General features: G+C 47.8%; 7 protein-coding genes across 7 annotated transcripts; 4 read left to right on the top strand and 3 right to left on the bottom strand.

Annotated features, from left to right (window-relative positions):
* Positions 1 to 230: 230 nt before the first annotated feature.
* On the top strand, positions 231 to 1049 carry LCP9604111_1791 (GLTP domain-containing protein; the record flags this gene model as incomplete). Its single annotated transcript, XM_039069196.1, has 4 exons — positions 231 to 366; positions 422 to 480; positions 531 to 649; positions 752 to 1049. 4 exons carry the CDS (start codon positions 231 to 233, stop codon positions 1047 to 1049), a joined length of 612 nt encoding a protein of 203 aa, XP_038931918.1.
* A 1998-nt stretch (positions 1050 to 3047) lies between these two features.
* Positions 3048 to 4394, top strand: LCP9604111_1792 (uncharacterized protein; the record flags this gene model as incomplete). The annotated part of the gene is made up of 5 exons (XM_039069197.1): positions 3048 to 3200; positions 3252 to 3359; positions 3413 to 3822; positions 3879 to 3943; positions 4009 to 4394. The coding sequence occupies 5 exons, from the start codon at positions 3048 to 3050 to the stop codon at positions 4392 to 4394; spliced, it is 1122 nt and encodes a 373-aa protein (XP_038931919.1).
* Positions 4395 to 7525: 3131 nt separating this feature from the next.
* LCP9604111_1793 (uncharacterized protein) lies at positions 7526 to 8320 on the top strand (the record flags this gene model as incomplete). Its single annotated transcript, XM_039069198.1, has 4 exons — positions 7526 to 7648; positions 7705 to 8067; positions 8128 to 8208; positions 8273 to 8320. The coding sequence occupies 4 exons, from the start codon at positions 7526 to 7528 to the stop codon at positions 8318 to 8320; spliced, it is 615 nt and encodes a 204-aa protein (XP_038931920.1).
* A 332-nt stretch (positions 8321 to 8652) lies between these two features.
* Positions 8653 to 9075, top strand: LCP9604111_1794 (alpha/beta hydrolase; the record flags this gene model as incomplete). The annotated part of the gene is made up of 1 exon (XM_039069199.1): positions 8653 to 9075. One exon carries the CDS (start codon positions 8653 to 8655, stop codon positions 9073 to 9075), a length of 423 nt encoding a protein of 140 aa, XP_038931921.1.
* A 367-nt stretch (positions 9076 to 9442) lies between these two features.
* LCP9604111_1795 (uncharacterized protein) lies at positions 9443 to 9778 on the bottom strand (the record flags this gene model as incomplete). Its single annotated transcript, XM_039069200.1, has 1 exon — positions 9443 to 9778. One exon carries the CDS (start codon positions 9776 to 9778, stop codon positions 9443 to 9445), a length of 336 nt encoding a protein of 111 aa, XP_038931922.1.
* Positions 9779 to 11715: 1937 nt separating this feature from the next.
* Positions 11716 to 13996, bottom strand: LCP9604111_1796 (uncharacterized protein; the record flags this gene model as incomplete). The annotated part of the gene is made up of 6 exons (XM_039069201.1): positions 11716 to 12355; positions 12408 to 12618; positions 12678 to 13052; positions 13099 to 13586; positions 13645 to 13667; positions 13733 to 13996. 6 exons carry the CDS (start codon positions 13994 to 13996, stop codon positions 11716 to 11718), a joined length of 2001 nt encoding a protein of 666 aa, XP_038931923.1.
* A 714-nt stretch (positions 13997 to 14710) lies between these two features.
* Positions 14711 to 15163, bottom strand: LCP9604111_1797 (uncharacterized protein; the record flags this gene model as incomplete). Its single annotated transcript, XM_039069202.1, has 1 exon — positions 14711 to 15163. One exon carries the CDS (start codon positions 15161 to 15163, stop codon positions 14711 to 14713), a length of 453 nt encoding a protein of 150 aa, XP_038931924.1.
* Between the last annotated feature and the right edge of the window lie 55 nt (positions 15164 to 15218).

Raw genomic sequence — 15218 nt, forward strand, 5'->3', positions numbered from 1 at the left:
TGCCAGGTCAAACGCTGCAAACGATGCAAACAAGTTGTTGACACTTCACCGCGTTGGTCTTGTTTACTCTGTTTGCATCCTCCCGTGGTCTCCACATCCCCCGTGCCCCGCCATTGGCTTGCGTGGCAGCAGCGGTGAAGTCGATAATATCCAAGGGTCCCCTGATTAAGCTCCTTCCAAGGTTTCTCTTTCTCTCACTATCTATCTTCTACTTGAATTATTCTGTAAAAATGGCTGCTATCCCTGCTGACGGAACATGGTTTGATACCATCAACAAGTCCTTCGCCGATGTCCCTATTGGTGCGGACGATGGCATCTCGACCACGGAGTTCCTCGAGGCCGCCGAGTCACTGGTGACTCTCTTCGGTGCGTATTGTTCCCTTGCATAGACCTGCCTCAAACTAATGCAGAGAACATTTAGATGTGCTTGGCTCTGCCGCTTTCACCCCGGTCAAGAATGACCTGCTCGGCAACATCAAGGTTCGTCCACATTATACCGCCGGTGTCAACCCATTCTAAAACCCCACCAGAAAGTCCGTGAGCGCCAAGAGGCCGCTTCTGCAGAGTCTGAGACCCTGCAGGCCCTTGTCCTGAACGAATTGAAGACCGGCAAGCATGTCGCCACCGAAGGTCTGGTCTGGCTGGTCCGGTATGTTCACATGTCTCGATCGTGAAATGGCCAATTGCAATGGCATCTCTTCGATTTGCACAATCTGCATGAACCATTGACTAATCATTGTTCTTCTCACAGAGGCCTCGACTTCACCGTCCAAGCCCTCCGTAACAACATCGACAACTCCTCCGCGGAACTCTCAGACTCTTTCCGCGGTGCCTACGGCAACACCCTCAAGCCCTACCACTCCTTCTTCGTCAAGCCCATCTTCAGCGCGGCCATGTCTGCCACACCATACCGTAAGGACTTCTATGCGAAGCTGGGTGAGGATCAGGAAAAGGTCGCTGTGGCGATGGCCAAGGAGGTCGCTGCTTTGGAGAAGGTGATCGCCATCCTCAAGGCTTTCCAGGCTACCAAGCCTGCTCAGTGGAAGTAAGTTTGCCCTGGAGGCCTTACCACTGGATTAAACATGTGCACTGTGCAACTTAATATGTAAATATTCGATTTGGGTTCATTCCAGCATGCGAGTTTGTATTATGTAGCGAATTCACTGTTTTGGTCAATCTACCTAGGTAGAGCATGGCGTATGGGGTCGAGATCTGAGCGTCGCGCTTATAAATCGTAAGCTTGCGAACGGGACCCTTGTAAGAAGTAGATCAGTCGGTCTATAATAGGACACGGCAAGACAACTCGCAGCATACGTCATAGCAAGCTTGAAGTTCTGCTGCCAATACCGCGCGTTCGGTTCGCTTGCTCGCTCTCGTTCCATATGCGACGAGCATGTACAACCGAGGGCAGTATCACGACCCGTTGACTTGGTACGGAGTACTCCGTACACTTGAGTAGGTAGATCAGCCTCTATCTCAGCCCCACAGGTAAGTGTTCCCCGAAATGCCGAGGTCAGGGGGAGATAACCCGGTTATATATCTGCCGTTTTAACTTTGATCTGTCATATCCTTACCAAAATAGAAAGGGTTCCATCTTCTACCGTACTCCATACCGCGATCCAAAGTTAGAGAGAATAGCCTCTCGGCACTTAGGTCCAGAGGGCCTGACCCAGAAGACCCCGTGCGCCAAGGATATTCTTTACCGATGGTAAGGGTGGCCTGAGAGTCGGGTACACTGAGACCCATATTTGATTGTGATCTAGGAGTATAAGTAAATCCCGGGGTGATCATATATTGTCACAATAAGGCCAGGATAATATAGGCTAGATATACAATAGTATTGTAGTGCTCATACTGATACAATAGCAGCTTGACATATAGGTAGTCAGAGAATGGTCCAAAGACAGCAAGATTGTCGGGATGTTGTGGGTCAGAAGTTAGTGCCAGGTAATTTCCGACACAATATACTGCAGATCGTACCACCTCCGCCGAGGTCCCCGCTGATCGAGTGTTTCGTCTCACACTGGTGACTGGACCATCTGAAGGTCTTCCCCCTTAAGAGGAGACGGTTTGCGTATCAATCAGATCTCGATATCGAAACTCCAGATCAGTTCATGTCCATCAGTCCATCTGTTCGAGATCTCGGGCAAGTGCGGGAATATCGTCAAATATTTGCCAATAGTTTCCTTGGCAATGCATGTCACAAACCCTGGTCAAGGATCGTCTACTCCGTACCATACCCTGGGATTGCCAGGTTGAGGGTAGGCGGGAGTGCTTCCCCTGACGACGGATGGCAACTTTGGTTAGGGCTTCCCGTTGTAGAATGGTCCGACACTAGCATCACGGTAGCATCGCGGTATATACGGAGTACACAGGATCACGGACTGGGATCTTTTCTAGCGACTCCGCTGGTCATAGGTGATTGGCGGGAATCAGTGGAGTCCATGGGCTGGTATCATAGTTTTTTGGCTTCCCGACGTCGTATTCAGAACAGTCGCCCGGCTTCCACAAGTTCGGTGCGACTTCTCTTTGAAGGCTAGATTCCGTCTTTGCATGAAGAACTTTGGTTGCTGGAGGTGTTATTGGAAGGGATTGCCGTTTTGATTTGATTTTGAGTTCTCGACCTGCTTCCCCCACACGTGAAACCTTCACGGTCCCAAGGTTCCAGCAGCTGTCTAACCCCATCTTAACCAACATGCATATCACCGTTGGCCAGGGATATTGACTCCGTGGAGGCTTTTAAACGGGGCGACTTTCTTTTGCCTAATTACCTAATTAACCCTTTTCGCCTTTTCTTTTCTTTTTTTTAGAAAAATCGAAACAACTAGGATAGTATCATGGCCCCTCTCATGTTGTAGCCCGTTCTCGCCACTGATGCTCGTGATCGTAAGGCTTGATCTGCATGGTAGCGGATTTTCCCTTAGGGTAGTAATTTCCTCTCGCTAATATATCGTATTCTTGTTGCTCCTTCGGATATCCTTGCATACTTGGTAGGGAAACTATACGGGCCATGAATTGGTGACCATACATTCATTCTCCCGGTCAAGATGTTGCCCCTCGAAGGCCGCAGCGAGTCAATCTTTATCGTTACTACTGTCTTTCTTGGAATTTCATTCATTGCCGTGGTTCTACGATGCTTCGTGCGCATTCGCCTTGTCAAGGCCTTTGGCTGGGATGATACCTTTATGGTATGCGCCATGGTATGTATGATAGTTTCATGTGCACTTGAAACCGGACTGATTGAATTGCAGCTGTTGAACATCCTGTTCGCTCTATGCGGTATCACTGGCGCATTATATGGAATGGGCCAGAGATCCGATGATCTCGTGAAGAAGGGTACGATGGAAACCGCAATGTTTGTATGTCCACCTTCAATTCCAAGATGAAAATCACATGCTAAACCTTCCCAAAGTGGTGGTGGCTCGGTCAAACCAGCTATGTGTGGACCTGTTCACTAGCCAAGATCTCCATCGCGTTCGCGCTCCTCCGCTTGACAGTCTCTAATCCCCACAAACTCGTGTTATGGGCTGTCATTGCCGTCACTTGTACGATTGGTCTGGTCTTCTGGTTCATGTTGACGCTGCAATGCCAACCGGTTGAGTTCTTCTGGCAACGAGTTCGCCTTTACTCGAACCCTCATGCCAATGTTCATGGCACCTGCATGGAGCTGGACCATATCATCGCCATGGCCTATGTCTACAGTATCACTGCTACAATTTGTGATCTGACCCTGGGTCTTTTGCCGATTGCCCTGGTGTGGAACCTGCAGATGAACATAAGGACCAAGTCTGCCTTGGCGGGTATTCTGGGAATGGGATGCATGTATGTCTACCCTTGGAAACCCTAAAATGAGACTTAGTACTGACCTATTGATTTAGCGCGAGCGCAGCAGTCATCATTCGCATTCCTTTCTTGCACGACTACAAGGATGTCGACTTCCTATGTGAGTTTCTATTCTTATACACACTCGATAAGTGAAATGATCAACAACTAACACCACACTCCCAGACGCAACCACCAACATCTCAATCTGGTCCAACGTCGAAGCCGGCCTCGGAATCGCCGCAGGCAGTCTGGTAACCCTCCGACCCTTATTCCGCTGGTTTCGCGATCCCAGCTCGGCAGGAGGAAGCAAGAGCAAAACCAAGCGCACCGGCGGCAGCATACCCCTCTCCAGCATCAACGGAGGCCGCTCCACCATTTCAGGCCCGCAATACTGGCGGCCAGACCTAGACCGGCCAGACCAACATGCCGTGGTAACGACGATTCACACCTCAAATGGGTCCGCCACTAGCCGGTCAAGTAGCCAGGAAGACCTGAACCCGAAAAACGGTACCTTCTTTCAGGGGGTGAATGTCCAAAAAACGTTTTATGTTTCGGAGGATCAGTCATGACTGGCTGTGCCGGAGTTAGATAGGCTATAATATATCTAAACTTTAATGTTTCCTTTTTTGCTCTTTGCCTTTTGCTCTTTGTTTAGAACAACGGCTTGTACGGAGTACACGATAATAACGTATTCTACACTGCCCCGCCCCGACCGGCCCCCAGATTCTATTCTCACACACCGGGATCCACGTGCTTTTGTCAGTTATCATGATTCATTACGCTTCGCGTTCATTAAGTACATGGTATGGATCAAAGCCGGCGAAAGGCCGGCATACGCTATCCCGTTTGTAGTAACAGTCCCACTCTGTCTTGCTAGTGGCGCATGTTCCGATAGCAGTTGAAACGAGCTAGCTATGCCGGATGACGTTGTCTAGCCTGAGTGTTGCTCTGTGTATCCTCTTTGCGCAGGCGGAAACTGACATCGGTAAAGGCGGTAATCACATCATTTTTGACATATATTTCATTTCTTTTAGATTAACTGGCTAAGCGCGGCACAGTTTCTAATTCGATACTATTTTAAATATTATGTTGTTCGAGGCTTATACCGATATTGCACGGCATGGTGTGAGCTCCCAGGGGCTTCGTGGGCCTATGATATTGTAGGAAGTTGCTGAAGCTGGGCTAATTCATCCGTGCCCTAGCCTGGACCCTTATTAGCGTCGTTCACACCTAATGAATATGGCAAGAATCAACAACTGACTAACTAGTTACTAGCTATATGTAGTTAGTTGTAGGCACGTTCCAGTTGCAGGGTCAGTTTCGAGTTCTACTCTTTGTCTCCGATATCGCTCGGTTTCTTCATACTCGTAGCAGCAATACATATTCCCGTCGTCTTTACTCCGTAGTGGATAAGGCGTCTTCAGATTGGGCCGACATGGTCCCCGCTTCGTTATCAGATGATTCCCCGGGTTGAAAACTCGGGATTAAACTCGAGGCGCGCACAAGTGTCGTGTTGGGAGAGCCGTTTGAGCCTCTTGGCCGCAATGAATGAAATTCCACTTCATCCATGTTTTCTCATGATTCTCGAGATCACTGGCTTGGGATAAAGCTGCAGAAATGTCATCGTTTCAAAAAACATTCGGAGTGTCTGCTAGCTCTGTTGATTGATCCTCTTCATCCTTACCGGCTGCTTGGATTCTAGCAGTACGAGTCAAATGCCACATTAGATTGAGTAATAATTGGAATTAAACTATAGTGTATGTAACGAAGAAAATAGTCTGCGATCTGATTCGGATGTGCGCTGATAGATAGGGAGAAAAGGGCGAGAGCTATCTCTCTAGTATGTACAAACGGGATCTGGTCCATGCAGGCATCCAACAGTAACTCATATGAAGATAGTGGCCGATTGATCGGGTCATCGGCCGTAGCCGTGAAGATTTCTCGAGTGAACCTCATCTATATGATATAGTTCATGTCTTTAGCACAGCGGCTATGTATTTTGGATCTTTGCTCTCGAAACTTTGAAAGAATGCTCGGTGGTCGTCCTAGCTTGCGGCTGGGATAGGGAGCCAGTGAAATGCGATGGGCATCGGGGTCTTTTGCCTTGGTGATATAAATAGGACAAGAGACATATGTTGATATGCCAGATACAAATCATGTTCTTCGTGTCAGGAAATATAGCCTCAATGGCTTTCATCAACGCCTCTTCTTTATTTGTGAGAATCGTAGGGGGATATTTTAGGCCAAGCGATTCATACGCTTCGGCGAGACGGTCAAGGATGAGTTCGTATGTGTCCTGCTTCTCGTTCTTCATGAAGGCGAATCCAATATGGAAAGTCGATCCTGTGGCTGCAAAGCCAACAATGGCGAGTAACGGAAGACCGTAGCGGTTTGTATTGTACGTATGATCCATTGATATGACCCACAAATCAGATTTGAGCATTGCAATATATACAATATTGCACAATCCTGGTATGCGAACTTGGGTTGCCAGAGTGAAGTTGTATGTAGGCTTTGTGTTCATCAAGTCTTCGCAAGCTTTCGGCCTCCCCCTTTCGTATATCCTCCCGATCCTAGGAAACTTCTAGGTCATGTGAGGTGTACTGTGCCAGGTATATTGCGGACCATGCGACTTTCTCGACGCCGATCATCCTCAAGCTTCGACAAAGGGTTTCGGGTATCACTCGGTGTGCCACGACGAAGAAGTGGGTTATTTTTCAGAGCAGAGGAGTAGATGGAAATTAAAGTGAGAGAGAAGTGAAGTGCGCTCGCCAGGTCCAGTCGGTGCTATCGTTGGGGACCTTAGCTGAATCCCAGCAGTCTCGTCTCCGAATGATCAGAGTTGACGGTCATGTCTAAGAATCATTAGCTCAATATGACCGGTAGCTATGTATTGATCCGACTGAAAAACTTACATTTAGATGTGCTTCCTCGGTGTAAGTCCAAGTTGCCAACCACCGTGCCATGGATGCACTTAACTGGGTTTGTCCGTGGTCCTCATCAACGGAGATGGAGGTTGACGAAAGAAAGCAGAGTTGAGCGAAAGAAAGGGAAGGAAAGACGGAATGATAGTGTGGGGAGGGTAATTATATATGTCGGATGATTTTCTGACAAGAGATTATTGAAGAGGTTTGCGTTGCCATCAAATGTACCAACACCAGGTACAGTATAATTAAATTAAAATAGCATTCAAGTAGTTATACAACCCTATATGACAGTGTCATATACAGTTATGCTTCTCAACGGGCTGCAGGATGCGCTAAGACCGCCACCTGCATGTCTATATTCTACCAAAGACCTTGTTTCCGTCCATGGAGCACTTTTTCGCTGCTCTCTTCAACAGCCCGGCCGGGCTAGCTCAATCGGTAGAGCGTAAGACTCTTAATCTTAAGGCTGCGGGTTCGACCCCCGCGTTCGGCTATTCCTAAAACCAAACCTGAGATTTCTTTTTTGCTCTTTTCTTTTGCACTTTATGAAAGCAAGCACCGCGGAGGTCAAGGGCTGAGTTCCCTGTCATCAATAATGTAATGCTGACACGCCAAGGATTAACCCTGAAAGAGAAGCTTCCCAAAGACCGGACTATATCAAGATTGGAAGGCTTGGTGGGTCACACCCGCTTAGTCATATTGAATTCGGGGCAGCCCTGGACGGGATAACCATGGGAACCTCACCCTCATGCTTCACCTTATGATCAGCAACAATGGGTTTGCCGCCTCTTGACTCGGACATTAAGTTATTATCAATCAAAAGAGACATCAGACACTCAGGCACTTCTTCGATTTATGAGATCAATCTTGGCAGCAACCGCTATGCAATGAAACTGGTGGGTCATAGAGTGGCTCTCGCTAGCATTGGACTTGAGCCTAATACCGGTCGCAGTTCCACGATGAGAATGGAGATCCAGGATTTGCAGACAACGGCAGGGATTTGAATCGGTTTCGTTGTGAATATAACGCCTATACCAACTTGCTAAATTTCGATGTATGCGAAAGCGGGCTCGTCCCACGTTGCTATGGGTATATCGATCGCCTCGATCCATCCTCTTTTCGCCCGCACCTCGACCATTTCTTAACCGATGAAATGCATCCGAGAGCTATCATACTCGAGTACTTAGAAGGTGCCGAAGAATTAAACTGTGTTAACTATTCCGAAGAGCGTCTGCAATTGGCCATCCAAGGGATGAAGGAAATCCATCGCGCTCTTATCAATCACCATGATGTTTATCCGAAAAATATCCTTATTGTACCTAGTCGACCGTAGCGAGTGGTGTGGATAGATTTTGATGTTGCAATGTCCTTAAAGACACAAGATTCGATGGGACGGAAAGGACAGTTGGAATGCGAGCATGAAGCCAAGCTGCTTGCTAGCTTTGGAGAAATACTGGTAAGTCTTCCCCTCGTTCAACATTGTGCCCCTATAATTATAGAAGACTGATATACGTTACCAGCGCGAGGATCAAAAGCAGGGTTTGCCTCCGAATACAAAATTTTATTAGACTAGGATTTGCATACCATCGTGGCCATGTCTCCCTAGGTGCAATCTTATAATTTGTGCACCTCGTAAATGAATAAATGTGGAGACCCACAGCCAGGACTATATAGAGTGAGTATATACTTCTCTGGATTATCCCGTCGACACCGACAGTTACTTTGTGACGTCAATCTTGGAGTTAAGAGGGCACTAAAGTAAGTTCCGTGTCATCAGTATCAATCCCAAAAAGCTTCCCATTGAACAGTGATACTAGACAAAAGACATATATATCGCAATTATATCTTTCTCTTTTTATCGTTCTTTCACACCTAGTCAAACAACAATCTCAATTCCACTATGAGCTCCGTTCAAAAAGTTGATTTCCTCAGCAGAGGAATCAAGCTCGTTGGCGATGTGTTCCTCCCTCCTGGGTACTCCCCCAATACCAAGTACCCGGCGGTCATAATCGCCCATCCTATGACTGGAGTGAGAGAGCAAGCCCCGCGTGTTTATTCGGAAGTCCTGACACCTGCCGGGTTCATCTGCCTTACATTTGACGCCGCCTACCAAGGCGAAAGCGAGGGCCAGCCAAGGTATCTCGAAGACCCAGCCCAACGAGCCGAGGATGTCAGGGCCGGTGTTACCTATCTTTCTCTGCGCAAAGACGTCGACCCAGAACGAATTGGAGCTCTTGGTATCTGTGCCTCGGGTGGCTATGTGCCATTCGCCGCGCAAACTGACCAACGAATGAAGAGAGTTGCAACCGTCAGTGGCGTCTGAACTGGCCGAATGACAAGAGAAGGCCTTGTGGAAGGAATGGGAGGTCCCGAGATGCTGCAGTAGTCGATCAAGGCTGCAAACGAGGCTCGACTCACCGAAGCGAAAGGTCAACAGGATCCAGTTAGCCCTGCCTTTCCTCCAACTGTTCAAGATGCCCCCCCGGAATACCCACCCATTGCCAAAGAATTGGCAGAATACTACAAAACACCGCGAGGTCAGCATGAATGTGCACCTGGTCTGTTTGCAACTAGAAGTGCGGATCTTTTGGCGAACTTCGACGCCTATGCTTTCAACTACCTGATTTCGCCTCGTCCTCTTTTTATGATTGCTGGCGCTGACGCTAGCACGAAGTACTACAGCGAGGATGCTATGACGAGCGCTCCTTGTTCAAAAAGCTTCGGTCGACGGTAGGCCCAATACTGAATTTCTTGTATACTCGCTCTTTGAGTTCAGAGGAAACTCCGCTGGTGAGCATGGCTGGAACTGCACCTTCCACTGCATCGCTCGCGATATATGCTGCCAAAGCTGACGAGATGATCAGATTACGCATGGGCTTGTGAATGAGCGAATGGACGTACTGCGAAAATGACACCGCAAGCATCTTTGACTCGATAGTCACTAGCTCCCTCATAATGGAAAGCTTTTTGTCCGGACTCAGCTGATCCCAGGCGACTCCAAGCTGTGTACCAGATGCTTCTTCCATAATGATGTATTCCGAGCCAACGGCGTTATTTGATGTGGCACTCCAATCAAAGATTCAGGGCCCGGGAATTTGAAGGACATCTCGAGTCTAGGTTAAGCATGAATAGCCGCCGCGCGATTAAGGTTCGAGGTAAACTTACAAGCTCCATGGTAGCGACCTCGGACGCGGTGGAATAGAACGCTGGGCCGGCATTTGGGTTTGGTATACGAGTAAACACTATTTTTCCATCATTCATGATCAAACGGAAAGACTTTGTTATATCCTCCCCCAGCCAACTTCGTCATGGAGATACAGCTGTCTGATTGAACGGCTTTGGAGCTCAGTAACGTTGAAGGCCTTATACCTGTCCTTAAGCTGCTGTTCTTCACCCCAGAGCCATCGTCTACTCGTATGACGAAGGAAGTCTTCGTAATCAGGATTTGGTGTTGTCATTTGCTCGGAGAGATTCGTGACTGTGCGAACGACGCGAAACGGAGGAAGGGTAGTGGTCGTTGATTGTAACCGTGATGGTCCTGAAATGAGGGACGTCCGTGGTTGAAACCAATGTACTGAACAGTTTCATAACTTTGGAAAGGCTGAAAGTGCACGACGTCCTGTGTCAATGTTCATCGCTACAGTATGTAATGTCTGGTTGGGAACGGTTCAAACATCATCTGCGTCGGGCGCCGGAGGACGTGTTTCGCTCACCAGGTCACCGGTATTGATCATACCTATATTGTATACCCTGCTGGTAAATATCAGTACTGTGTGACCTGGTAACCTGGTAAACCCCCATTCGGAGGAGGTGGCCGCCCGAGTTTCTTCACTTATTAGAGTCACATAACTAACTAATACCTAGGCATTCTATAAACTTGGATGATCTAGTTCCCAATATCAAAGATAACAAATGAAACGCCTGTAATAATGATGGGATCGGTCGCCGTAGTACATAACATATTTGATGTTGGTCATTACGGTGACGCGCTTTCAAGATAGGCCCTAGGAATAACCTCAATTTCCGCCAGGGGGTGGACCTTTATTTAACCCCCGAAACATCTTGATAGAATCATCTTACGCTTTTTTTTTGTTTGTTACAGTGCTGGCATTGTAGCATGTCAGACCAGGCCTTGTCTTCTTTCATCTTTCATCTTTCATTTTCATTGCTTTGCTCCTTTATTTCTTATTCACACGAAGCTACTAACTATAACCTATATAAATGGCTTCATGGTAGTTATTTCTGTCGTTGGCATATGAATTGACCCCAGGACTTGTCATACCTCTTTGCTTACTCTCCAACACGGAATGCTACGTGGATCATCTCTCGACTAAACGATATAATTGCTACGCTTCGCTCCGCCATCATCTTGGGTTTTCTTCCTCATATCAACTCCTTTCCACACGATCTAGTTCGCATCCTACTGCGGCACCGTTTCAATACCAATTCCTCTATAATATTCACCATGGCGGGATTTCGAGGCTTTACTAAAGCTGTGAAGAAATATACACTTCTTTCTCTATGGATGTGTGGGCAAGTGGTATACTTTGTGATATATGTTTGCGCCATGGTGGTGATTGTTTGCTCTGTTGTGGCTTTGTGCGTTCCATTGTCCATTGTTTTGTCATAGGTTCACGACTCCTGCGCGACCTTCTAGTCAAATTGAATTATCCAACACGGACGTATACAAGTTGACATCTAGAATACCTATTAATTCATTCCCGAAGTATATGTATAGCAAAGCCATTGATTGTACGGAGTATATATCCTAGAAAGACCCAACGCCCGATGCTATGCACATATCATCGTAAAACAAAGTGCTCGAACTCCAGAACATTAGAAATATAGAAAAGTGGAAACGAGAGTAGACGTGTGGGACCAAAAAGAAGTAAGGGAAATATATGTGCAGGTAGCGCGTGTAAACGAAAACAAAATATTACAATCCCAACAATTAAAACTCAAGTCAAGAACTTGCCTGCGGATGCCCCGTGTAAACACCTTCAAAATCAAGACCAGCGAGCATGCCATTAACGCGATCGATCTCACGGCTCAAGTCCTCGACGTTCATCGCTAGGCTGCTTACTTCATCGAATTTACGCCGCCGGTTGGCATCGGCGATCATTTCAGACACGAAGAACTTCTGCTCTTCTAGCACAATCAGCCGGTCTCGAAGAGACTTCTCTTCGGCTTCCAAGGCCGAGACGGCACTGCTCGTGTCGCTGGATAGACTGCTATTGCTACCGCTAGCGGCAATGCTGTTGTACTTAATGGACGAAAGAGCAGATTCTGGTGGCCGGAGACCTGTCGTGGAGCCATTAACCGGAGTACTGGGTGAGCTTGTCCGGCTGGGTATTCTCTCTGACGCGGGGGTTGTATGCTTGAGGATTTTCGGGAGGGATTTCAAAGGTAACATGTGAAGATGAAGGAAGTTGCTGGCTTGCTGATATATAGCCTGCTGCAGCTTTTGTTGCGTGGGGGAATTGGTCGGCATATCACGGATACGTCGAGCCGCAACATTATACTGTGCAAAAGAATCAATCAGTCGCTTGCGCACCTTGGATGCATCTGCAATCTGAGCTGACGATGGAGGTCGTCTAGGATCCCTGGTACAATTTCGTTAGTAAGTGACTAGAATACCAGAACACAAAAACATACTGTAAAGCTGTCAACAGCTTTTGGAATCTAGGTAGATGAAGGCGGATGCCTCTCTCAAACTGGGTCAAGTTTTCATACGCCCTGATCTCCGATGGCTTTCGCGTCATGTCCGCTTTGAAGTCGCGTCGATCAAACAGTGTCGATTTGCAGTCCTTGCACAGTCTTACATCAATATTGACAAGGTTATCGCCATTGGTTTTCTCAGAGGTGGCTGTCGGGCCTATTAGAACTTAGATCAAAGTCACAAGTGAGGGTCGTCTCGGGACTTACCAGGAGAAATGCTCAGCCCAACCTCACTAGAGCATCCGGTACTCGGATCACCGCAGACAATTCGCCCGCAAGTTCTGCAGTGGTGTCTGCGAAAAGTATAGCCCGAAAATTCCTGTTGGCAAAATGGACAACGTGAAACACTGGCATCATCCTGCCAGCTGACAATCGTTTGCTCTATTTCCTTACGCCGATCATTCTGCCATGCAAGAGACCAAAGCTTTGTTGCACTGGGGTGTATTTGATCTGGTGGCAGACTAGCCAACAGCTGAGTGAGACGGGTCAGTCGTTTTTCGAGTCGGGAGATTTCCAAAAACTCCTTATCGACGGTCTGTTTTCTTATTGACTTGAATGCATCCGTTCGGTCCCTCACGATTCCTGTTGCCTGTTTAGCTTGGTTCAGAATTGAAAGCAATGTACTCACCATTATGATCATTGTAGCCCTCTCTTGACTTGTAGCAGGTTTCGCATACTCGGGCCCATATTCCTCGTACAGGTTCATGATGTGCCGCCCGCGAGAGCTTCATTTGGTACATCGTGTGTTCTTCGCAAAACAGTTTCCCGCAACTCCGACAGTTCACGCAACCGTTGGTGGCGTTCAATCGTTTCCCACATGATGGTTCAAGACACTCATCGTAAATACAACTTGTCTGCCAGTGGTCTTTGGTTATGAGATCCTCGGGGTCTAGTAGTTTCGGAGGTTCAGGGATGCCCGCATGGGCTGCTAGTGGGCGGATAGGGAGAGGCGCGCCCTGGTTCTCGTTTGACTCGAACACATCCAGGCCTTTCAACTTCTGGTTTAAGACTGCGAGAGGCTGGAACTTCCTTGCCTTTTCCATTTGAACTTTGAACCAGTCCTTTACTTCATCTTGGTGGCTCTCTTCCAGGTTCTGATGGATGTCGTCGAGATGTCTGCGGCAAATCGTTAATCATAGTTAAAGCGTCACAAGGGGAAACAATAGATCGATACCTATTCAGCTGCAGCAAAGTCATCTAAATAGAAGTTAGTATCATCCCATTACATATTTACAACAAAGAGCGCATGGGAACAAGCATACCATCTGTTCGCTGCAGATCGGACAGGAGAGCTGAGCCCCCGGAGCAGCCGGGGCGGCAGATATCGAAGTGTCGCCATTCTCTATTGAAATGCGGGAAGTGAGGTCTTGAGTTTCGGTCGAGAGCTGTGATGCGGATTGTGAGTTTAGGGAAACGCTGCTGGCGGTCGGCGAGAGCACCCGTGGCTTGGGCTGCGGGGACGGAGCTGATGTGAGAGCGCTTGGGTTGCCCAGAACACGACCTCCACCCAGCGTCCTCCGCGACATGATCATGGGGGCATGAGAAGCTGGAATAGAAGCTGTTTCAGCACAACATCCGTTGGCTGTACAGAACAAAGTTGGAGTTGACCGGAGGGAAATGCCAATTATGTGGAGCCAGCCTTGCATGTGGCTACTGGGGCCGCCTGAGGCATCGACGCCAAGAGCCCCAAATGAGATTTGATATTCGTTACGTTCATAGATATGAAGGAGAGGTGTATATTGTTATGGATTTCATTTAGTTTAGACCTATTATATGAAATGAAAGCATTGTATATCCCTTTTTAATGTCCACACCAAAGCCAAGGTCATCTAGTAGTCTATTTCCTCTTTTAGCAGTATACTCCGTACATCCGTGGCGCGTCATACAACATACAACTACAAAAGATAGGAAAGTTTTTTGAGATATACCCAATTTATTTTATTTGCATTCTGTCTGATTTGAATTGAAGCCATACCTTCGCCAACAATGAAACCAGACTAGTTGAGCCGAGCAGTAACGACAGACAGGAACAACAAGACTGTAACGACAGACGGAAACAACAGCTATAGAGTCGCTAAAACGGACAACAAATCAGGCTTTTTTTGTTTTTTTAACCTTTTCATCTTTTTTTCCTGTTTTCGCGTTTTGCTTCAGTTCATACAGGTTCGTGGTCTCATGCCGTCTTATATATACAAGCCTGGGTCCAAACCCAACGCGAATTCTTCAAATATTGAGCCCTTTTACCGCTCATAGTCACGGTGGTAGCTGGTACCAGTGTTGGGGTTGTCGTATTCCTTGTGGACACGAGAGGATCCGTCGTCAAATCGGTCAACGTCGCGGTGTCGATAGGTGCCACTATCGTTCACTCGCTCGCGGTGGTGGCGCCGGCCAGTAGGGGTGTCGTAATCAAGGTGTTGGTCGTAGGCACCGGTCTGGGGGTCGTAAGTTGTGGTGCCGCGGCCGGTGTTGGTATCGTAAGTTGTGGCAGTCGCATTTGTACCGTAGCCAACTGCGCCATAGTCGCTTGTGCCATAGTCCCGTGTGCCGTAGTCCCTTGTGTCGTAGGTATCGTATCCCACGGGGCTGTAGGTTGAACTCAGGGTATCATAGGTTGAGCCTGCAGGATTGTAGGCTGTTCCCGCGGTGTCGTAGGTGTCGTAGGTCGTGGACCAGGTGTCTCCGTAGTTGGTCATCTTGACGATGTGTTAAGAGTGATAATATTATTTGTGTAATCTTTCTTTTTATGGA

The sequence above is a fragment of the Penicillium roqueforti genome (assembly GCF_015533775.1).
Source record: "Penicillium roqueforti strain LCP96 04111 chromosome Unknown scaffold_02, whole genome shotgun sequence".
Classification (NCBI taxonomy): domain Eukaryota; kingdom Fungi; phylum Ascomycota; class Eurotiomycetes; order Eurotiales; family Aspergillaceae; genus Penicillium; species Penicillium roqueforti.